General features: G+C 35.9%; 1 protein-coding gene and 1 long non-coding RNA gene across 3 annotated transcripts in view; one reads left to right on the top strand and one right to left on the bottom strand.

Annotated features, from left to right (window-relative positions):
* The window catches only part of LOC134754512 (uncharacterized), a 348665-nt gene that overhangs the window by 321324 nt on the left and 2727 nt on the right, over positions 1–24614 (top strand). The gene's annotated exons all lie outside the window — the stretch shown is intronic.
* Positions 7555–19234, bottom strand: LOC134755245 (beta-parvin). Of its 2 annotated transcripts, none has more exons than XM_063691764.1 (8): positions 19103–19234; positions 18810–18954; positions 17935–18024; positions 17166–17437; positions 15640–15830; positions 12988–13102; positions 12002–12245; positions 7555–7806 (listed from the first exon to the last, which is right to left on the bottom strand). In XM_063691764.1, exons 2-8 carry the CDS (start codon positions 18925–18927, stop codon positions 7730–7732), a joined length of 1107 nt encoding a protein of 368 aa, XP_063547834.1. In that variant the 5' UTR covers positions 18928–18954; positions 19103–19234; the 3' UTR covers positions 7555–7729. The 2 variants fall into 2 exon arrangements, with proteins under 2 accessions (XP_063547834.1, XP_063547833.1); XM_063691763.1 differs by having other exon boundaries at positions 19042–19166.

Below are 24614 nucleotides of genomic sequence, written 5' to 3'. Positions count from 1 at the left end.
AGGGTTTGGTTTTTGTTCCCTTGAAAAACCGATTTACAAGGCCACGCCGCCGATACGCCGCCGCCGCCTAAATGTCTATCGGCGCTCATATCTATTACCTATACACGCTGAAATTTAATCGGTGATCAGAAGTTTAAAAATATTAATTTATATGTCATACTGAGCAACTTTTACTATGAGATCAACTCCGAAATAACGAAAAAAAAATTTGGCTAGTCTGACTGACATTTTCTATGGGTCAATTTTTTTTTCGCGATTTCATTTCGGGGTTGACAACCGAAACAGATGGCGCTGTACTGCGTCGTATAATTTTTGGTCACTGAATTATCATACGTAAATTTTCGACAACCAGAGTTACCGCATAATGTACCGAGCCGTACAGAGCCATCTCGTGTAGCTATCAAATTCAAAGCACGAAATTGTCTTACACTGTACTCATCTAGTACAATCAATAAATCTTTAGTCAACACTAAACCCACAACGCCAGCCATAAGGCGATCCGATCATTGGTCAAGCATCAAATGTCAATTGCATTGATGTTGCCGGTATACACCTGTAAGATTATAACTTGTAGGTGCTTTTATAAAATGGGGTCCTGGTTTTGAAGTAAAACAGTACTGCCGTTGCGATAGTTTATGTAGTCCTTTTTCTACTGTTGCAAACTGAATCGTTGGCTCATGTTTGTATTGTTCGGGATGCACAATAAGTATTTAGCTATAGCGTGATACAACATTACCCCAATAATTAATAAATATTAATAATAGAAGAAAACTAAAGTGTCAAAGCGGACCCCAGGCTCCCATGAGCCGTGGCAAAAATGCCGGGATAACGCGAGGAAGAAGAAGAAGAAAACTGAAGTGTTTCTTATATCGTATCGTAAAACGAAGGAACTTATTAAGTACACTAATTTACAACGGAAGTCACCGGGATGACATTGATTATTTCAGGTCATCTCAATAGATGTCGCCTTATTAAAGTGCATGGCTTTACGATGTGGATATGCATATTAAGCAGGAGATAATACTTACAAGTACCTACTATCCACATCTTATAAATAAGCATATTATTTGTTAGTATTTTTTATATGAACTCGGTGTGCTCATATTATTATGTTTACCGCTCACTCTTTATTACAAATTCATAATACCTTCTTTTTCTTGCATTCAAATACCCAGACCATACTTGTATAATACAAGAAATATCTAAGTTACTTAAAATTTGTGAAACTATTCATAATCAATTCAAATCAAGGTATGGTTTTGTTGACACTTGTGTTATTTTCGTTTAATTAAAGCATTGTATAAGTATATTTTTATGACGTTACAGGTGTAACTTACATTTTACTTAGATGCATTTTTAATGCTAAATCCATAAACGTATACTCACTCAGTTTGTTATTAAAGTATGTTAACTAGTTTAATTTTGTTCATAAATAGAGAAATTTTACATGACTGTCAATTCATTTATCGAAGTTAGAGATCACCTTAAAATAATGTCATTACATTGTTCGATGGCTCGCGTCGCGTATACATAATCCATAGGACAGTAGTTTTATCCATAAAACTGTAGTTATTTAGAAGACTATATTTAACCAAATTCTCTAGTAATGCTTACGTCTATTAATAACTAATAAAATCCATTCTAATATTATAAATGCGAAAGTCTGTCTGTCTGTCTGTGTGTTCCCTCTTCACGATTAAACCGCTGAACCGATTTAGTTGAAATTTAACATAGATAGTTTGAGTCCCAGAGAAGGACATAGGATAGTTTTTATCCCGAAAATCATCCCTTAAGAGGGTCAAAAGCGGGGTGGAATGGAAATAATAGTGGTGATAATTTGTGTACATAAGCAATTAAGCATATGCACAAATTGCATGATTGCTATTACACTTGATCCACGCGCTATTCTTACTCTAGCTGCGGTTACTAAGTCCACGCAGACGAAGTCGCGGGCAAAAGCTAGTAAAAAATACGTACGAACTGTTACTTGGCAGAATACTTCACTTGAGGTATGTGCTGGTGAGATCTAACAATAGTTTAACTATTTGTGAAAATAACTGATTCGCCTGCCTGACTTTTATGAATTTGGGCTCAGGACGGTCGAGTTAAGTGGGTCTTGTTGTCAGTCACGCAGCAGGCGTACCATAACGGTAGGAGTCTAACTCTTCCATAGTTTCCAAAAACTCGTGTTGCCAACTACATTGATGCACTATAGATGTAATCTTTTTATAAGGTTGTAGTCGAAATAGTCTAGGTTAATCAGTAGTTAACTACTACCTACTGTACAGAGGGTAGAAGACGTAGATAAGTTTTTGTACGTGGTAAGTGTGAGCATGGATAATCAATTCACATATGACAAACATGCCAAATTGTTTGATCTCAGCGCCCAGAAATGTAAGCATTTCCACTCCAGCCCGTATACGCATTAAGGCAGTAGCCAAATTTCAGCTTATTCTGAGTATTTATAATATTTATATTTACATTAGTATGCTTTATCAATATTTACGTTGAGACATTCCAATAATAATGTAGTATGATTTATTATTTATTTTAAGTTTTATAGAAATGGTGTCAGCATAATGGTGGCGGCCAATTCATCGTTTTGTAGACAAGTGTTTTATAAATATTAGCATAGGAATGGACACGTATTTTTTAGAAGTGATGCAGGGATAGTTAATCGAGTCTTACAGCAAATAACAGTACTTATTAGATTGTTAGTTTACGCAATGTTTTCTATAATTTTAAGAAAAAATATTTTACTTTATATCTAGTTCGTGCTTCGGGTGAATACTCATGTTTACACTTCGTTACGATGTCGTGTCTTCTCACGAGCAACGCGTTTCTATTAAATAATGAGATGTCATTCACACCACTCCCTTACTATGTGATGCATAACAGAACTAGCGACTGAATTTCGGCAGCTTAACTTGTCTAAATGGCCTGTAGAGTACTCTCATACACCTTGTAATACATCACATCACTTATCGTATCAGTATTCACTTATTCAGGCATAATTATTAAATAGAAAGAAGAAATGGTGAAGTGTTCGAACCGAAATCAATCATAAATTAATTTGGTCAGCATAAAAAGATTTTGCTTGAAAAAAAAAAACATTTCAAAACTTGTTTTATGTAAAATAACTAAATAATTTGATAGGTATCACATCAGGTCAGCAATTAATATCATGTTTCTATAATAGATAGTTCACACATCACATAAAACAAGAAAGACATTTATGCAAATGTCTAAGCTAAGCAAAACGCATTATTCTGCTTAGCACAATATAACTACATTGCTGACCGATTGTGATATAATGTTAGATTTTTGTGATATCGGGATTTTATTAAGTTTTTTTTTTTAATAAACACCCTCGGCCTACCCAGTAATGTAATTACTTACATGTGAACTTTAAAGCTTACGATTAGCTTTAAATTTATTTCTCATTTAGTTGACACGAATTGAATACGGACAGATAAGGAAGGTATACTTAATTGGCTAAATAACGAAGGGTCAAAATCATGAATGCGAATTTCCAAGACTTGGTTCAGTCAATCTGAAAGTATAAGCTGGATCAAAAATTCATTGATATATTTAAAAATTAATTGGCTTGGGTTTTACGAGGTTAAAATATGTGTAAAGTCGATGAAGCTGAAGAAGATTGCACTGTGTGAACAGCGCACATGTTTCGTAGTAACGTCAATAGAATTAGTAGTGTAAGTAAGGGCAGTAAATGTATGGAGCACTTTTTAGGGAGGGGTCGATCCCCAGGTCCAATCTGTGCTGTATTTCTGCCTGGTCTTAGCAACTAGGGCAAGTTATACAGGGTGGTTAAAAAATAAGTGCATTCCCGTTCCCAGGGAGGTTTTGGGATTATACTGAGCAACTTTTACTATGGGACCAACCACGAAATCGCGAAAAAAAAAATTACCCTCCCATAGAAAATGGACCAGCCAAAATTTGGGGCATTTTCTATAAAAAGGGACCTTATCGTCGGTGGCGCTTACGCCGCACAGCGTCGCGCGGCATTGTTTTTATATCGGAGCATCGTTTATAATGGCGTAAGCGCCATCGACAATAAGGTCCCTTTTTATAGAAAATACCACATTTATGAAACAGCCAAATCTTTTTTGCCAACGGGAATGCACTAATTGTTTTGCCACCGTGTATATCATTTTCGTATAATTTAGGGACGAGGACTTCATTTTTGAAATAATTATTATACCATTTAATACAAAAAAAAATGTGCTAAAAATGAAATGTATTTTTAGCACATTTTTACCTATGTATTTTTTTGTGACAATTTTCGCTGTTACAATCACAGTGTGGCGATTTACACTAAATAATTGGACAATGTGCAACATTTATTCTTCATTCTGGAATCAGTTCAAAGTAGGCATTAATACATTTTTTGTAGGAAATTTTTTTATAGCGCGTGGCGGTGACGATTTCCATACAAATGAAACTATGGCCACAGTCGAAGATTAAAAATGTTTACAAAAACACTGATTTGGTCTTTCTAAAGTATGATTATAATGATTTAATGTTTGGATTTTTTTTCATGCCCTTTTTTGGTACAAATTTGTTGTTATTATTTTGTCATACAAACTTCCACCCTTCCCCCCCCCCCCATTTCACCCCCCATTAAAGGTTCATTTTATAAAACTAATTTTATTTTGATCATAAACTTAAACCTGTCGTAATGTTTGAAAATTTCAGCTTTATATCTTTAGTGGTTTAGATTGTATGATGTCCGGAAGTAAGCACGAGTAAGGAAGTTTTTTCGATATTAAAATGTATGGGATATTATGAAATAAAATTTCTTTAAATCAAACACATGTAGATCTTAAACTAGGTACTGAAAATTTTAAGCTGAGTTTGAACATTGATTAACAATAGACAATAAAATAAATAAACAACAACAAATAATAAATAATTGGATTGACAATAGGTATAAGTTAGTTATAAAATAAGATTTAATAATATCAACCCTTGAGGGGGTCAAAGTTTGTATGGATAAAAAGAAAGACGACAAATTTGTACCTTAAAAGGGCAAAAACGCATGGAAAAATCGTTAAAACATTATATACCTATTTATACTTTTAAAATGCCAAATGCAGTGTTTTTGTAAAGATTTTTAATCTTTGACTTTGGGCATAGTTCCGTTTGTATGGAAATCGTCACCGCTACGCGCTATACATATATTTTTTTTTACAAAAATATGTATGAATGCCTATTTTAAAGTGATGTACCTCTATTCCAGAATGAAGAAAAATAAAAGCTTGTAATAAATGGGCTACATTGTCCATTTTAATTTTTTGTACCAATGATTATTTTATATGGAAAGGTAAAATAATTATTTTGCCCCTCTTTTGGGGGGGGGGGGGGGGTACGGTACGATCTCGTGGCTACCGGGCCAAGTCAGCTTTGTTTGACCTAAGGAACAATCGTGCCAAGTGGCATCGCCCGAGACAAGTGCATATTCACTGCACTTACTTACCCTACTCATAGAGAAATATAAGTAAAGAAAGAGTGGTAACTCCATACATCAGTTTTCTTACCAAAATGCGAGTTATTTCGTAGTCGACATCTAACGTCAAGTAGTGGATTTATCAGTACCGCTACTTGACATCAGATGTCACAAGTATCACTACTGACGAAAAATGTACTGCTAAAACAATTTACAACTAATATTACAAGCAGCAGTTGGAAATAGAGTTCCGGTTAATCCAGTTATAATATTAGCTGAAAATTGGTGAGCATTAGTTTTCGTTCATCGCGACATCTATCAACTAGCAGTACTGATAAATTCCGCTACTTGACGCTAGATGTCGACTACGAAATAACTTGCGTTTTGGTAAGAAAACTGATGGATGGGTGTAGTCTTTACTTATATTTATCTATGCCCTATTAAATGAACTTATGACGACCAAAGTTACCACGTAATGTACAGAGCCATCTACATATTAATTTCGCAACACGAATTTGTCTTGGACTTCGCATCTAGTAAAAACAATAGCTGATTTTCTGGCTGGATATATATAAATGTCATTCCTATTTTGTTTAACCATGTTGTCAGAAACCGTGGCCGAACTTCATGTCATCTCAACGCACTTTTAAAGCGACCAATCTACTAATACTTACCTAGTTAAGAGCCCTATCTCTATGTTCAATTTTTTACTATAGTTGTATAGTATAATATATACCTAAAGGAGTAACTCGGCATAGGCAATTTGAATTGTTTATGAAAACCATGACTTATTATTTCTATATTATTGTTGTAGGTATTCATTTTATTTTTTAGAGGAATAATTGGTTATGAATGAAAATATTTTATTTTATAACTTAATGTTGCAAAGTATAAAATGCGCACAATCTAAATCGTTTAATATATTTGTATATCCGGATACAGTATTGGACCTGATGTCCGTTATTTTATTTTTTTACGGTTTAAGTTAACATTGCTTTGAAATTAACTGGTGAATAAGATGAAAAGCAATCAACGCATGTCAAAGACATTAAAAACTACACCTGTCGAGGCTATCGTTAATAATTACCTGACAAATGCAATAAAATGTTTAGATAATTATTAAATCTTGCCGGCAAATTATTGTATTTTCATAATGTGTATTGGCAACAATACACGACTTAAAATTGTAGAAAATAAACTACACTGTCTAAAATTTGTGTTTTATTACTACTTGCCTCGCATGCTTGTATAGATCTAAGGCACGAACGGTAATAAAGTAAATGCTTAGAAGTTAGACCAAGAAAAGTGCAACGATTTTGATACCACACGCAGTGCAAGTATGACGTATAAATGACATTTAGATACACTAAGTGTGCTATCAAAATCTTGTCTTGGTCCAGCTCTAGGGGACTTCGACTTTCGACTTCGACTTGACATTTCGAATTAAGAAATTTTTTTCAACAATTTTTTTACGGTTTTACAATCAAAATTCAATTTCTTTTTCCGTTATTCGTTAGAATGGAGGCTCATGAGTTTCTCGGAACTTATGTACGAAATATCATTTGATATTAACCAGTCGCTTTTCGGTGAGGAAAAACATCGTGAGGAAACCGGACTAATTTCCCCTCTAGGTTGGAAGGTCAGATGGCAGTCGCTTTTGTAAAAGGCACTAGGCCTACGTCAATTCTTGCGATTAGTTGGCAAGCGGACCCCAGGCTCCCATGAGCCGTGGCAAATGCCGGGACAAAGCAATGGTGAAATAGAAGAGGAAATTAACTATTTACTTACATGCAAAACGCATTGCTTCAAATGCTTGTATTATGTAGGTATTTACTCGTAACAATGACCCACGGCCACGGACGGAACGGACACGGCAGATTGCATTTAGTATGGGAGACTGTTTATTTGTTCGAGCACACAATATTTTAATATTTTTTTTTTCAAATACCTATCAAGCAATCAAGCAGTAAATAGGATAGACCGGTTTAGTTGCGAAGATTCCTAAATTAAAATCAACAGGTGGCGCTGTTATAATTGTGTCTGTTAAAATAAAACTTATGACTAGTAAGTTTAAAGTTTATTTATAATATAACTATTAAGGCACAACATTTACATTTTAGTAAATAAAAATCCTATAAAATATATTATTGATTACCTCTCTTCATTCAACACATTTCATTTTTCATACTTATTACTCTTATTAGTATTTTCAGTTTCCACTATAAAACTATCGAAATTAAGTAAACAGAATGATGTAGAATCTCAAGCCATATTTTTGTATTTCGTAAATAAGTTATAAAGCACCCGCAGCGTAGATTTCAGATCCAAGTTCACGATATCTGCAAAAATAAGATAATTAAATTAATATTAAACTGAAATACATAACACACACTAAAGAAAAAGTGACCAAGTCCACCGGTGGCCGAGGCGGGAATCGAACCCGCGCACATACGTAGATTTCACCGATTTAGGCGCCCATAAGTCGAAATATTGAAAATCACCACACAAATAAACAATTGACATCCTTATCTACCTAACATTCCAGGGCACCTACTCCCACCACTTTTGACTTATTAGCTAACGGTTGCGCAAATCTACAGGTAATCGAAATCAGGTCGTCACATGCAGTGTACGTATCAGTTCTCGGTGCCGCATTTAAACGTAACACCTTTTTTTAAGCAACATTTCGTAATTTTTTTTTTTAACCGACTTCAAGATTTCAAAAGAAGGTTATCAAAGGTTATCAATTCGGTTGTATGTTTTTTTTTCTTTTTTTTTTAATGTTTGTTACTCCATAACTCCGTCATTTCTGGACCGATTTTGAAAATTCTTTTTTTGATTGTAAGTATATACATACAGATTGGTCCCGTTTTGGTCAAAACGCAGTTCTGACGATGGGATCCATGAGGAATCGAGGGAACTCCTCAAATGTTAAAGGCATACATATAGTGATTTTAGTATTTTCATCAACAAATCAAGCATTTACATATAAAAAAGTGACATTTGATGAAGTGGAACTGCTGATGATGATCAGAACGGAACTCTTCAATGACGCATAGTTCACGTTTGGCGATTTGTCCTCTTCGTTATGATTGGTAAGCAAGTTAGGTTTTCAAGACACATTTTTGTCAAGCTCGAGTTCTGATGATGGGATCCATGAGGAATCGAGGGAACTCCTCAAATGTGAAAGGCATACATATAGTGATTTTTGTATTTTCATCAACAAATCCAGCATTTCCATTTAAAAAAGTGACATTTGATGAAGTGCAGCTGCTGATGATGATCAGAAATATCAGAATGGAACTCTTTAACGACGCATAGTTCACGTTTGGCGATTTGTCCTCTTCGTTATGATTGGTAAGCAAGTTAGGTTTTCAAGATACATTTTTGTCAAGCTCGAGTTCTGATGATGGGATCCATGAGGAATCGAGGGAACTCCTCAAATGAGAAAGGTATAGAATATAGGAATGAGAATGATTTCGTGGCACTTTTTCTTTTTATTTATGTTTCTCTGTTTTGTATAATTTTCTATTTGTGTGTGCTAACGAATAAATTATTTCTATTTCTATTTCTATATAGTGATTTTTGTCTTTTCATCAACAAATCCAGCTTTTACATAAAAAAGTGACATTTGATGAAGTGGAACTGCTGATGATGGTCAGAATGGAACTCTTCAACGACACATAGTTCACGTTTGGCGATTTATTCTCTTCGTTATGGACCCAACCCCAAACTTGGACCTGAACTTTTTTTTGAACTGCGATCCTCACAGAACCGAACTGCTATCAGAAAAGTGGGTTAGGTTAGGTTAGAACTGTGACCCTTACAGAAACGAAATGCTATCAGAACATTGGGTAAGGTTAGGTTAGAACTATGACCCTTATAGAAACGAAATGCTACTAGAAACGTGGGTGGTTTTACCTCATTTTAGTTAGGCAAAAGATGCTGTCTTTTTCATTTCATTGTCTGGAGTGCACCATCAAGAATAAGTAACCATTCAACGGCATCCCCCATTGAAGTCGGTTTTTTTTTCTTAAAAATTATTTAGTCATTTTGAAATACTTCCCAGGTGTTCTTTATATCACAAAAACATATTCAAAATTATTCCAACAATAACAGTTTCTGCCTAAAAGTGCCTAGCGCCAAATAGATGCCAATCAAAGTTGTCAGGGTAAAAACTCCAAAAACCGTTTATAATTTTCTTTTTAATAGTAATTTTTATTTCTTTGTTATAGAGTCTGTCAATGCCTCTGGTTATACAGTAGTAACTCGTAAATATTTATTTCAAAAGATGATGGACCAGAATTTACAAAACTTAAATTAAAAATCGAATCATTAAGAAAATTATCTTATTGAGTACTATGGACTCACAGAAGACGGTAAAATTACCCTTAAACATAGCTTTTCCCGATTTAAATCGCAAATGAAAGATAGATGGACAAAAGCACAAAGGATTGAAGAAACATTCCTAAAAAATAATGCGACTTTGTTACTTATGATGGAACTTTTGAAATTCCGAAGAATGCATCTAATCGGCCAGGACGTCCAAGTAAATCATTTGAGGATACTGAATTGGCTGCTGATATTACAGGGATTAACCATGAATTTATTCACAGGTGCAAAGTAATTTTGGAAGCTCACACAAACCTTTTTCAAGCGAAGCAATGGAACTATTGATGTCCGCCAGTATTTGATAAAAATATAAAAACATACAAATGCACAGCAATTTATTTATAATAAATATGTTTTTATCAGTTTTTATTAATATTTTTCTTTTCTCGACTTTAAAAGTCGGTATTAGTCGATGTCCCGCCTTGAGACACTCAAGGAAGAGGAGTATCGGCTTCCCCAATATATATAGTATTTCCTAGTTCTTTAGATAAAATAGTAGTTGTATGGATGGCTGCTTGCTTTTGTAAAATGTGTATGTTTATTTGTGCACCTGTAAACTTTCTAACCTTAGGATTATGTGAGTTTCTATCTTTAAACAGTTTTTCAAATCTTTTAATGTACCCTGGCCCCTGTGACCTAGCTTTGAAATAACAGTACATAAGTTCGCGTAATTCTTCTTCAGACCACTTCCTTCTACGATCATCGTTTACTTGTGAACTTGTCGTGGTAAAGTCCGATGTACCGGCAGAGTTGGTGGGACTAGCCCTACTCTGCAAAGTATCATCAGCGTCACGGATTAAGTCGGCTGTGGCATTTTCGGGTTCCCCGACTCCCGCCCGCCTGTTCAGCGAGGAGCCACTGACGGTCTGCATGCTGTCACGTTCAGCGTCAGCTCCAAACGTGCCCCGGCGATCACCCCCGGGTAGCGGCCCATTACGTACATTCCTTAATTGTCTCTCCATATTTATGAGGTCCCTAGAGCTCCGTTAGTCATTGGTAAAGTAATCAACTATAAATAGTTGCCAATGTCCGCCCCTCACGTGGCATAGGTGGTCATGCACGGACGTGGAGTTAGAGTTGTGAGGGGCTTATTAATTATTATTATTTTAATGAATATGTGTTATATTATTATTATTTCATTTATTCCTTTTATATCTTGGGTTAGGTTATTTATAATATGAATATATAAGTAAAATATGAAAACACTTACAAAACAATACAAAATACATATAAACACATTATAAAAACCTAACCTAGAGTGCCGCCGGCAGCGGGGCAAGGCCCAAGCTGCCGGTGGTTAAGGCCGCAGAGTGAGGAACCGACGTACTATACGCGCCGTGTCCAAAATTACCGCCTTCTGCATCTGACCCTTGATCCAACCACCCAGCGAGAGTCTATCTAGGTGTTGGTCGAGACTCTTCGCAATGAGACCGTTCGTTGACACGACTATAGGAAATTAGGAACAATGATCGTCGAGTCAACATCCCACATGGCGGTTATCTCGTGAGCCAAGTCTAGGTACTTGCTGGACTTGTCCTTCTCGGCCTTCACGAGATTCTCATCATGGGGGATGGTGACGTCGACGAGCACAGCCCGGCGCTGCGTTCGATCTATCAGCACGATGTCAGGCTTATTGGCTACAATAGTCCTGTCAGTGATGATAGATGATATTATTATTATTATTGTAGTGACATCTTTGCGTTATTTTTTGTAAGTTATATTTGTATGAATAAAAAATTGTGGTGTATATTTTTGAAAATAATAATTGATTTCAATAAAATACGACGTATTTTTATTATAAACCCTAATTCAAATAACATTAAACGCTAAAATAATTTTGGCCGCCTAAATCGGTCAAATCTCCGTATGTGCCCGGCGTCTTCAGCTTGCGCGGCTTATTTATTTCAGTTTATAGTTTATATATAGTAGTGTGACTACTAAAAAAAAAAAAACAAATCATATTTCATAAAAATAATTTAATTTGTTCCCTAGCTAAATTAATATTTTATATGTCTACATTTACCATTAGGATTCTACCCGTACACAAAAACAAGCGGGTCAATCTTGACGGATAATAAAAGAAATCACAGATCTGTTTTGTGATATACTTAATACCCGAATGAAGGCGACGTCTAATCTTACCTTCAGGTCTGGCCTTTGGCTTGGCTAGGCCAACATCTTGCATTAGTTCAAATGCAAAGGCAACATTATGCACTTTTTGATCAAAGTCCTGTGGAGTCAGGTGGAAGTCGTAGAGAGGCACGAAGAATCCTTCGAGGAGACCCATCAACAAGCACAAAAACACCCCGTCATGGAATTGGGTGTCCAAGTCCATCACTTCGAGATTCACCTTGCTTAGATGCTTGTTTACAAAGGTAACCAAGGACTGGAAATTAAAAATTTGAGGCTATTGAGAAAAGCAAGTATGTTATACAGTCAGCTTCCATAGTAGCGTATGAGACAACGCGCCAAAAGTGTCTACCATCCTCGATTAATTTTACAAATTGTCTCGACAGCTTGCGTTCAAAGGTACTTATCTGCAAGTTTAATTGCTCAATATATATAAAAAAAAAACATTTATTTCAGGTCTTACAAACCCATATTTTACCACATATAGAGACATGTATCTCTTTTTGTTGAGTTATACTGTTGACGCATAGTCTGCTACGCTACTTTTGATGCTGACTGTACATACAGTTAATAGTCTTTATTAATAAGGTAAGGTAAGGAAAATAGGATAAACTTTGCTAAGCCATCATTTTATGGTCTTAATCAGCAGTTCCTTTAACAAATGGTGCCTTCACAGAGTAAATGCACGAAAGAAGCCTCCGAAAAGTTGGTTTATAATATAAGAACCAGCATTTGCTCCTCAAAGCACATACTTATGCATTTTTGGTACATTTTAATTTTTTTTTCTCGTTTGTAGCATTGGCCGAATAGTAAGGTTCATTTCATACAATATAATTTTCGTGTGATTGCATAACATATTTTTGCAAATTTAAAAACATTGCACATGTTGTTAATATTTTTACTTTTCCCATTATGCTTTTTTGATAGTCTAAATCTTAAACTACAAAATAATGTGACATGCTCAAAAATCATTTCGGAAGAAATCACTAACATATTACCTTTTTGACAACTTGAAGTTTGTCTGGAGCATGATCAAACAAAGCATCAAACGCATCCCTTTCACCTTTCATACCAAGGTCGTCGTACGTAGTTGTAATATCCTCGATATAAGTTCTGAAAATAATGGTTACATGATATTAATTATGTTTTGACCAGGAGTGTTGACCATACACTTAAAACCGGCAAGTAAATCATACTTAAATTAACCAGACATACATTACTTAAAATTCGCTTTGTGCATTACTTTATGGTCGCCACATGTATAAAGAAACATTAGGAATCGCCGGCACGTTATTTCTAAAAGAACTCTACAAATGAAAATGAACCGTTCACAGCAATACTTTTTTGTACGTTCTTTTGTGTTTTCTTAGGGTGCGGCGCAGTCGGCTTTTTATTAAATTGAAGAAACTAACAGTTAAATCATGAGCTATTAACCAAAACTTATAGCGTCATTTACTTCCGCTCTCGTATTTGCTGAGCTGCTGCTACTATATTGTATACCTACTCTCAATGTTACCTTGTCTGCGCTTTTGGCATAAAAGCTTCAGTTTTAATATTTCATGTTTATGTGATTTATTAATTGGTAAATTTCGTCGTTCCTAGGCAAAAGGTATCACTTTGTTGGTGTCAATCAAGTCTGTTTTTCTATGCATTGTAATGTTACAATTTGTAACATTTATTTTAATAATGTATTGCGCCCAGCTACTTACCTATAATATATATTTTGGTTAAGTAAAGATTTATGGCGTTATTCATAAACGCGCTACAAGCCTCCATTACCTATAAATAGTTTGTCTTCATCTCATTTTGACTTATGTATTTGTAAGAAAGGAATAAAACCTAAATTAACTAACGGGACCCTATTACTAAGACTCCGCTGTCTGACTGTCTGTCCGTCTGTCACCAGGCTGTATCTCATCAACCATGATAGCTAGACAGATGACATTTTCACAGATGATGTATTTCTGTTGCCGCTATAACAACAAATACTAACAAAATAAATATTTAAGTGGGGCTCCCATATAACAAACGTGATTTTTTTGCCGTTTTTTTTGCGTAATGATACGGAACCCTTCGTGCGCGAGTCCGACTCGCTCTTGGCCTGTTTTTATATATAGGGTTGGGCAGATTAATTGTCCTAGTTTAAAATAGCCATAAAATTAAAACAAAACTTCAAATCATAAATAATAAACATTATTATTTTAAGCATACTCTATTTACAAAATTAATTAATTAGCTCAAATCGCTCTCCTTTAACCTGTATAACTTTACGCATTCTACCATATAATGAATTGCACGCGGCACGCACTACCTACCTCACCTGTTATATCGTCCCATATCTTGACCAACCGCGATGCTTGAATGAATTTAAGTTCATTCCCCGTGTGCATACAAAAGTCCAAAGCGCGCTCCAGACTTCGCGCCGCAATTCGCGCACGAGTGTGGAGGGCCCTTAACGGATTAAAGTCTGGTGAAGATGCAGGCCATTCTTGCCACGGTATAAAATCTGACAAATTTGTTCGACAGCAGTCTTGTGTACGTTTAGCTTTGTGAGACGGGGCACTATCTTGTTGAAAGCAATAATAAGAATAAGATTATTTATTTAAAAGAAAAAACCTTATTAATATTAGACAATATCCTGTCAATAATAGTCATCCACATACAACTTTCGGATATTTTCTAGCATATAGGACCCTGCAACACGTTCTGAATATAATAGTTTTGGTTATCTTTTACTCCCCGATCCATGAACAGCAGTGGTACTTTGCCCCTAGGTGATATGGCAAATGACGGCCAACGCACTTTGAAACCGCTGTACGGCTAATTTTTCTTCTGGAATATCTCCCAATGAAGCACCGTAAATACGGTCATTTTGGTGATTTGGCTATCTTGCAATTGAAACATCTTTTCGTCGGAAAAAATAATTTATTCGCCCTCATGCCAAGCTAGCAAGTCCCTGCATTTTTTCACTAGATTTTTTCAGGTTTTCGACCAGGTTTGGGCCTGATTCTTGAAGAAGAATGTTTTTTTTTAATCGCTTAATGGTCCGAGATATGAACTCAGAAAAAATTGTATTATTTACTTTTTTTCGAAAAACCATCAACTTTTGGGTTATTTAGACTCAGAATCACGAGTACTTACTATTGAAAGAGACAAAGAAAGTGTCCCGTTTTTCATAAAAATTTTGGGTGTCAGTTTTGTAACGGTCCATACAACATGTATGTGAAAATGCGTTACAAAACTGAAAATTTATTTTTGGACATTTTTTTTTTAATCGATAGTCCTCGTGATCCTGAGTAGAAATAACCCAAAAGTTGATGGTTTTTCGAAAAAAGTAAATGGACATTTGAGTGTAAATGCCCTAATATCTAAATGTTTTAGCTTCTTAAATATCTCGCGCGGTCGGAATTTTTGCTTGTATACATTTACGAGCTGGCGTTTCGCGTCCATGTTCAAAACAATATATATCAAACTCACGTCTAGAAATCATAAAGACGCATACATTCTCGATTAATAAAAAATAATATGATTAAAAAAAGTTCCGCTATATTTAAGTAAAATGGCATTACAAAACTAGGACACTTTATCTGCCCAACCCTGTAATCAGGCAACTTCGCAATTGTTCGCTTTAATTTCGCAATAACATGTACCTGTGAGAAAGTTGATTTGGTGCATCCTTTTTGACGACAACGACGTTGACACTGACGTTCTCGGGGAGGCGCACCGGGGCTCGGAAATGGCGCGCGAGTGCCACCAACAAGTGCAGAATGGATACGATGTTCTTTGAGTGAACTGAATCCACACTCCATTTTTGAGCTGGTTTAGGTGATCCATAGAGAGCCTACAAAAATATTTTATTATTATTTACAGCAATTTTAGGGGTTCCTTTAAATAAAAACCTTACGGCTCTAGGCCAGGAGCATTTTAACAGCTAATCTTAAGTTTTTTAATAGAAATGTTTTGCTAGAAATGTGGTAGGTTCCTACAGAAATAAGGTGTTACATGCAATTTTGCGAGTTCAGCACATGTCGCCAATAATCTAGGCATGCAAATTAGGTTTTGTTTTAGCCTATATTACATATACTATACATTATTTACAAACTATACATCATATCATATCATATAGTCATCATCGCATCACAGTAGCAAATATAATTTATAGTTTGTCAAAGGACTGTCTCATTTCAAACATAGACAGAGAGAATCATACTATCTTTGTCTTACACTAGTACTAGCACCCGAAAGAAAGGGATGAGTATAATTTTCCTGATTGTTACTGACTGACAAATTGGTTTGACCAACTATATATCACAACAATTATTAATAAAAAATATGCCAAATTGTAAGTACGAGGGGCGACTGAAAAGTTCTAAGCCTAAGGTAGTTCGAGGTTTCAGATGCGTTAATAGCACTGACCACTAAAAAGAAAAACCGGGCAACTCGCACTTGGCTGGTTTTTTATAGAATAATAGTAGAAAATCCTTCAGGTCCGGTCCCACAGAGCTTGTACTTTTCAGCGATTTTACTATTTTTATGAGTTCCTCTTCATGACATGGATAAAGCAAAATAGTAGCTTGATTTGACTTGATTTAATTTATATTTGTTGTGATCGCAATCATTATTTGTTAGGTTAATAAAAAAACATTAAATGTGTTGGAAATTTCTTTTTTGCAATGAATAATATTGCCGTTATAATTAATTTTAACGATTTGTGATTGTTGGCTTCGATACCTTTTGTTTTCAATAAGGTAAAGCTACCTAAGTCAATTACACTGTACAGGGTGAGCATACGGCTCATAAACAATAACACTGATAACAATTGGATAAGAAACATTTTAGTACAGTTAATATTTTTATTATTCAGACAGCCATGAAAAAAAACTAACAGTGATGGTGAATGGTTGAATGTAATTTACTTGTTAAATATTCCTTGGTGTCCAAAGCCTCAATAAAAACCAGATTATAAAAAAATATTCCTTGTCCAAGGCATAAAAAATTCAAGCTCCATGTCATATTAAGTTTATTCTTTATAATTATAACCCATCAATTACTGCAATAAAACACCTTTGGGGTTTCTAGAGGTATATAAACGTTTTATTATTATTTATCTAAACAAGTAATTATGACCTTTTAGATGCCGTTTATCCATAGTAGGTAGCCTAATTAAATCTCTTACCTTGTTAACTTCTTTGAGTACAACTGCCAATTTTTGCCTTTGGCCTTCCTCTGATTGTGTAACCTCAGGCACATCAAGTTTCTTCTCAGCAAGTTTTTCTAGAAGCTTCTGAAGTACTTGTCCATCATAAAGATCCTCGCTAATGTCTTTAACAATAATTCTTTGCATGGCAAGCTCATCGTTAATCCATTCGATCAGAACTTGAATCAGCTCTTTGACTCTGGGATCCTCTAGTGAACGAGGTTCAATAATGGCTCTTTCTTCATTGTCAACTAAAATTTGCAATTGATATTAGGTTTGAAACTTGCTTTTATTTCGATTATGAAATGTAATAAAAGCTTAGTATAATGACAATTACAGGTGACCTCATGGCAGCATGCATTTGCATTGCATCATTGTTATGTTATGGATGCTCCTTTACAAATACTTACCATTGTTTCTAATATAAGTCCACATTAGGGTCCTTTTTCCTTGATATCAACACAGTTTAAAAAGTTGTATCCAGAATAAGATAATACTGATGTAGTGTAATCCCATTTGTTGAAGGCCATGAGGTGCGGGCCAATGGCAATGATTAATATGAACGCACCTACTTCCAGTGCCCGGCAGGGACAAATGGGAATTCATCCGATATAAAGACAGTTGTTGGAAAGTTGATACATCTCTCATTTTCAATATTTTCATATGTATGGTCATGAAGTTAACCACAGTTAGCCAGAAATTTGTAGGGTTCTTGGAATAAATGTAATGTATTAATTCTATTACTCACGCAAGCTGTACTCTTCCGGTGGGATTTCTGGTGCAGTTGGGCTCCCCGGCGAGTCAATGGCGTATTTACCCTCTGCTTGAACTTCTTGTACTGTACAAAAAGACCCTTTATGTATAGGACTATTTCATATGGGTCTCAAAAGACTGTGTACAGATAACCACATGACTTAGTCGTGCAGCCAACAATCCATATGGAATAGACTATGGAATACACAACATAAAACCATTATAATTATGTATTTACTTTATATAGGGCCATTAAATTCTATAAACATAGCATAATCAAGTTAAGAGAAATCAAAGGTTAAGAGACTAGAAGGCACCTAGCACAAAGGATGTTACAACTTGTAACATTGTTATTCCTATTTTGTTTAGATCAGCATTTCCCAAACTATGGGTTGCAATATTTAGTGGGCCCTCAAACTACTAGAAAATCTGAGGATTACCAATAGTATTTCAACCCCCTTTAGAAGGCGGCCAAGAGTTGGGCCCCAAAAATTGCATTTTTGTTAGGTGGGTCAGAGCCCAGTTATTTTTGGGAACCACTGGTTTAAATGATTGACATACATTTGTATACAAATTATTAAATGGTTTATTTTTTGGGAAAAATAGTTTTTGTTGTAAATAAAAAATTACACTTTTCGCCAAAGAACTACAAGTATTAGGTTTATTTAGAGTTTTTAATAGTTGTTTATTATTATTAGTAGGTAATCTTTTCACTCTAAGTAACTTTTCTTTTTTTGGTGAATCTGCTAATGCAGCACCCAAGTATTTACGATGAAGTCATTTTGGTAGTACCAACTAGTAGTCCTTGCTAGTACCTCCTACGCAAACACGCAAATGGTATACTAAAACTGTAAATAGTATTTATCATACCTTCCTTAATCCCCTTCTTGCGTCCTATAGTTCCAATTTTGTCCCAGAATGATTCTGCCTTGTCTTCCTTTTTAGGCAAAACAGGAGTACGAGGTGATTTTGGGCGTGGAGAAGACATCTCGTTTAACACAAACTCGGCACTCAACTAAAACAAGGACAAATTAGACATTATGAGTCATCGTTCAATCTTAACTATATTGTTAATCCTTCTGGAATGACCACATTTGCTTACAAGGAAAACAGGTAGCTGGTTACATCAAATATCAAAATTAGACTTCCTTTACTCCACCTACCTATTCTAGCCTACTTTTCTGAAGTTTCCAATAACTATAACAAACTTTGACACTTTTGACAGCCACTGAACTAGTGAGTAGTGACATGTAAAGTAAAAAATGCAACACATTGAACTACAGGTATAACTTAACTTCTCTTCTGCAAATCTTATTTTGGTAGCATTGACAAAGAGTAGAGAATTGTATCATATCGTATTAATCTTTCGCAGTGTTTATGGGCAAACGAGTTAAAAACAGGATAACCAACATGACAGCGACGTTTTATGAATAAATGTTGGTAGGTTTGGAATTTTTCATGTATGTTACGACGTTCGCCCATGCCATGATGCCATAGCATTAAAAAAAAAATTTGTTTGTACCCCGTTTTGGGAACCGCTAATACACAGCCAAATAATGCTCAACCCAAGAATGTACAGCCCAATAATTGGCGTCCATGATGTACGTCTATTATTGGGTCGTGTATTATTGGGTTGAGCATTCTCGGTCCGCGCAGGCTTGGTCCGGGGCGATAATACGAAGCCACTCTTTTCACAGGGCAATAATGTACGACCCAATAATACGCGTCCACTAATTTGAGTCCTTGGCTTTCAAATATTGGGCTGCGCATTATTGGCACACGTCGAGAAAGCCCGACCCAATAATGTACGACCCAATAATAGGAAGCCAAAAACCAGAGACATTCTTTTTTTTAAGAGAGCTGTCAAAATTAGTAGGGACGTTCTGACTCGAGCTCGTGACAGCTTAAAAATAATCGGTTTTTTCTAGTGACATCTTTCAGTGACATTGACAGTATTGACACTTGTTTGGTTTACAATTTGTTATAATTTTTTAATTTTTTGCAACAAAAGTCCTAATATTTTTCCGTACTTAATGTCTTCATTATATACAAGTATGCAAGAAATCATGGCAAGAGATCCTTAATCGTTTTGGAATTAAATGAATTCTAAAAGCAGTAGAGGTAGGTACGGAAAAAATATTAATTAATGGAGAACCTTTGTCCGGTGAACAAGTAATGAATTTGCTAGGTTTTTTCACTCCGTGGTCAGCGTGGAGAAGCCAAAGTTGGAGGTAAGTGGCAGCGAGCACCGAAAACAGCGCGGCGCGGGTTCAGGTTGACAGGCTAGAGACGTGCGGCGAGCCCTTCAACAACTTAAGCCAAAAAAAATCTTCTGGTCCGGATGGACGCGCGTATTCAAGGACTGTAGAATGGTGCTGGCGGAGCCGCTATTGCACATATTGTTAAATACGGTCTGTCTCAAGCTAGAAGTATTCCCAGAAATTTGGAAAATTTCTTGAGTGATTACCAGTACCAAAAGGAAGTACGGCTAGCAATCTTCTTAGTCATGTAGCACCACTGATACTGCTTAATTTGACTTTTAAAAAGCTTTCGATCTTGTTGTAAAACCAAAGCTTGGTAACTTTGACACCCCACATTACTTTTTTTTGCAGACTACATGAGGCACAGACAGCAGTATGTAGATTATGAAGGGCACAGATTGAAACCAGCAGTGACATGGGCCATTTGTTCAATAGAATATCTTGGTTTATCGAAATTGGCTGAGACAGCAAGGTGCAGGTCTCTGGAAAATATATTAGGGTGAGTCCATTGTTTGTGTAAGAATGTCCCTGTAATGTATGGACTGGGTCACTGGTCAATGGGTCAAACACCATCAAAAACTAGATCTTAAGAGCAAAAAATTTGTGTTTGTAGGTTCAGCAAAACTACAAAAGGATACATATGTTGGTGCATCCCCTTTATACAAAGAAACATAACACTTACAAAATATGTATGCTCTAAGTATACTGCATAGATATAAATAAAAATAATAAGCACTTAATAATTTTATTTAATGATAATTTATAATGGTCATGTAACAACATTGTTAATGACTTAAGGTCAATGTGGGGCAGACTGGTATATCAACATATGGCCCGCCTGATGTTAAGCAGTTGCTGTAGACTATGGATGCCTCTCTCCTTCTTCTAGAGTATGTGTACAACTGCAAGATTTAAAAGGATCAAAAGAGCTTGTAGTCATACTGAGTGTTACCCCTGATCCATTGCACCCAGCAGCACTCCAGGTGTTCCAGGTCTTGAGTTGCATCTATCATACACTACCAGCGGCACGTTAAGTGTTAGAAGAAAAGAGAAGAGACGGGAAGAGAAGAGATGAGAACCCCCTTACACTCTTACGGGATGATTTTGGAAATAAAACCTGTTCTACAACCTTCCTCGCAACTAAAAATATTATCTCCATGCGAATTTCATCGACATAATATGTACTTACATACATCCGTTTTAATAGTTTTCCATACAAATTTCCACCCCCCTTTTCACCCCCATAAGGGATGATTTCTGAGGTGAGAACTATCCTATGTCCTTCCCCGGGAATCAAAGTATCTCCATACCAAATTTGATGTAAATCGGTTCAGCAGTTTAAGCGTATGGAGGTAACAGACAAACAGACAGACTTTCGCATTTATAATATTAGTATGGATGATAGAACCCTATGAAAGAAATACAATTGTGTACTATAATTGTAATTTAGTATCTTGCCTATTATTTCCAATCATTCCAATCAAAGCTTTGACCCATGTCATCCAGAAAAAAAAATCTTTTCTATAAGACGATTTTCGTAGCAGTGTACGAGTACCTACCTAGTCCATCATTCGGACTTTGTTGTTGATTGTTGACCAAATACTTGGTTTTGGTTGTTTGTTTGAGGCTCTAAATGATAGTGCCGCCCATGACAAACCAAGTTCGGTCAAAACTCAAAAATCAACAAATCCAAATGATGGACTACTAGTACACTCTGAGACGAAAAACGTCTTATAGAAAAGTTTATATTTTTCTGGATGGATGGGTTTAGAATGTTTAGATGTAAAGTTTTGATTGGTAATAATAGGCAAGATACTAAACTACATGAAAAAAAATAGCTTTACCTCTTCCAAAAGTAAGTTGTGTCCAATAACCCTTACTTTTTAAATGTCTCGTTTTAGGTAGAGGTATACCTACAATGGTTTTTATTGAAGGTACACTGAAGCGAAGGTACAATATAACTACATACATTTTGCTTGAAATAATACGAGATTTCATAAGTCCACCCGCCAACCTGACGTCAGGTTTTGAGCCTTGTTTTGAGCTTAGGTCGTTTTAGGGATAGATATACTGATTTCTATTAAAGGTTTATTTATTTTTTTATTTTATTTATTAAAGAGGAGAGCTTGTTACGGTAAACACAAATAGACAAGAATTTTTGGAAGGTCCTCCAATCCTAAAAGCTGAAATAGAAAAGGCAATCAATACCATGAAGGACGGAAAAGCTGTTGGACCCGATGGTATATACTCGGAAATGTTAAAGTTATTGGATGAGACAAGCATGCAAATTTTAGTTAGACTTTACAATGACATTTACGACACAGGACAGCTTCCAGAAGATTGGCTCAAATCCACATTCCTCCCATTACCCAAGAAAGTGAACGCAAAAACATGCGGAGATCATAGATTAATAAGCCTTATGAGTCATGCACTAAAAGTATTTCTGAAAATCTTACACATGAGAATATACAATAAAATAGATAAAAATATATCAGAAACTCAGTTTGGATTCAGAAGCGGGTTGGGAACGCGAGAGGCTTTAGTAGCAGTGCAGGTCTTGATTCAGAACAGCTTGGAATTCAGCAAAGATGTCTACGCATGCTTTATTGACTTTGAAAAGGCATTCGACAACGTGAAACATGACAAACTAATGCAAATACTCAATAAAACGGATGTAGACGGCAAGGATCAAAGAATCATCAGGAACCTGTACTGGAATCAAACAGCCAACATAAAAGTAGGAACATCAAGCGAGCAACGTCGAACGTCGAAAACGAGCGACCTCAATATCCTAAAAGGTGTAAGACAAGGTTGTATTCTGTCACCGCTGTTGTTCAACCTTTATTCAGAATCTATATTTCAAGAAGCTTTCGAAAACGTGAAACTCAGATATGCCGATGATACCGTTATTCTTGCCCACTCAATGGACGAACTTCAGCAGCTACTAGATCGTCTCAACTCTGTAGTAGAAGAATACGGCCTCAGAATGAATATAGCGAAGACCAAATGCATGATTGTGGGTAAGAATGTAACTGAACCGACCTCATTGACTATAAACGGTAATATAATAGAAAGAGTTAAATGTTATAAATATTTGGGTAGCTCACTTAATGAGAAATGGGATCCAGAAAAAGAAATACGCATCAGAATAGAAATTGCCAGAAGTACGTTAATGAAAATGAAGAAACTTTACACAAATAAGGATATTAACTTAAAGTTACGATGGCGCATGGTCAAATGCTACGTGCTGTCGATATTTCTCTATGGTGTCGAAGGGTGGACCATTAATAAGATTATGGAGGCTAAGATCAATGCATTCGAAATGTGGTTATACCGAAGAATGTTAAAAATTTCCTGGAGAGACAAAGTTTCAAACATTGAAGTTCTGAATAGAATGAACAAAAAACTTGAACTTTTGACCACCGTAAAGACAAGGAAAACCTCATATTTTGGACATATCTATAGACACGACAAGTATAACATAATTCGTAACATCTTGGAAGGGAAAATCGACGGCAAAAGGAGCAGAGGAAGGAGAAAGCTAACCTGGATAGACAACATTAAAAGCTGGTCCAATATTAATGACACTGCCAGTTTGTCTAGACTGGCACAGGATAGAACCAAGTTCCGTAAGATGGTCGCCGACATCCGCTGAGGATATGGCACAGCAAGAAGAAGAAGATTTTATTTATTTAAATGTGATTATATTTACAGAGGTACACTGAAAGTACAATATAACTGCATACTTTTAGTGCGGTAGGTATAATGCAAGATATATATCAACCCGCCATCCTGACGCTCACCAGTAGTGTAGTGATATTAGTCAATTGCAATATTTGCAATGTAGTTATGAAAGTAAATACAAGTTCATGTTGCACTGATAAAATCACTTTAAACGACGATTCTAATGGAAATTTACCTCAAATTTCAGGAGCTGATACAGGCAGTGTTGGCCGAAACGTTAATGCAATTAACCATTAACCAGTACAAACTGAACCGTAAACTGTAACTGTCCGTTACGGTTTACGGTTCAATTTGTACTGGTTAATGGTTAATTGCAATTAACGTTCGGCCAACACTGGATACAGGCAGCCAGAATGAGTCTCTGCTGAGTCGCCGTCTGACGTCTTCGTGCCAGGTGCCAGTCGCCAGTTGCAGGGGAAGATGCAAATAGTTATACAAGCGAGCATGATGACGTCTCTCAAAAACTGATAGACACAATACTCTTACTCGCCTTGTTACCAGAGGTAGGTATTACTCAAGTTCACGGGGTAGATTACAGGTGTAGTGCATAATCCTTTACCATTTTGACGACCGGCTTGGTTGGCCTTTTTTTTTTTTAACGTAGGACTACCGTCTAAAACCACCAACGAATATCGACTCCGCCTTGTAGAGGAGCGCCGCAGGATCACTA

This window comes from Cydia strobilella, chromosome Z, assembly GCF_947568885.1.
Source record: "Cydia strobilella chromosome Z, ilCydStro3.1, whole genome shotgun sequence".
In the NCBI taxonomy this organism is placed as follows: Eukaryota; Metazoa; Arthropoda; class Insecta; order Lepidoptera; family Tortricidae; genus Cydia; species Cydia strobilella.
The sequence above is the reverse complement of the archived record's forward strand: the minus strand, read 5'-3'. Positions and strand labels throughout refer to the sequence as shown.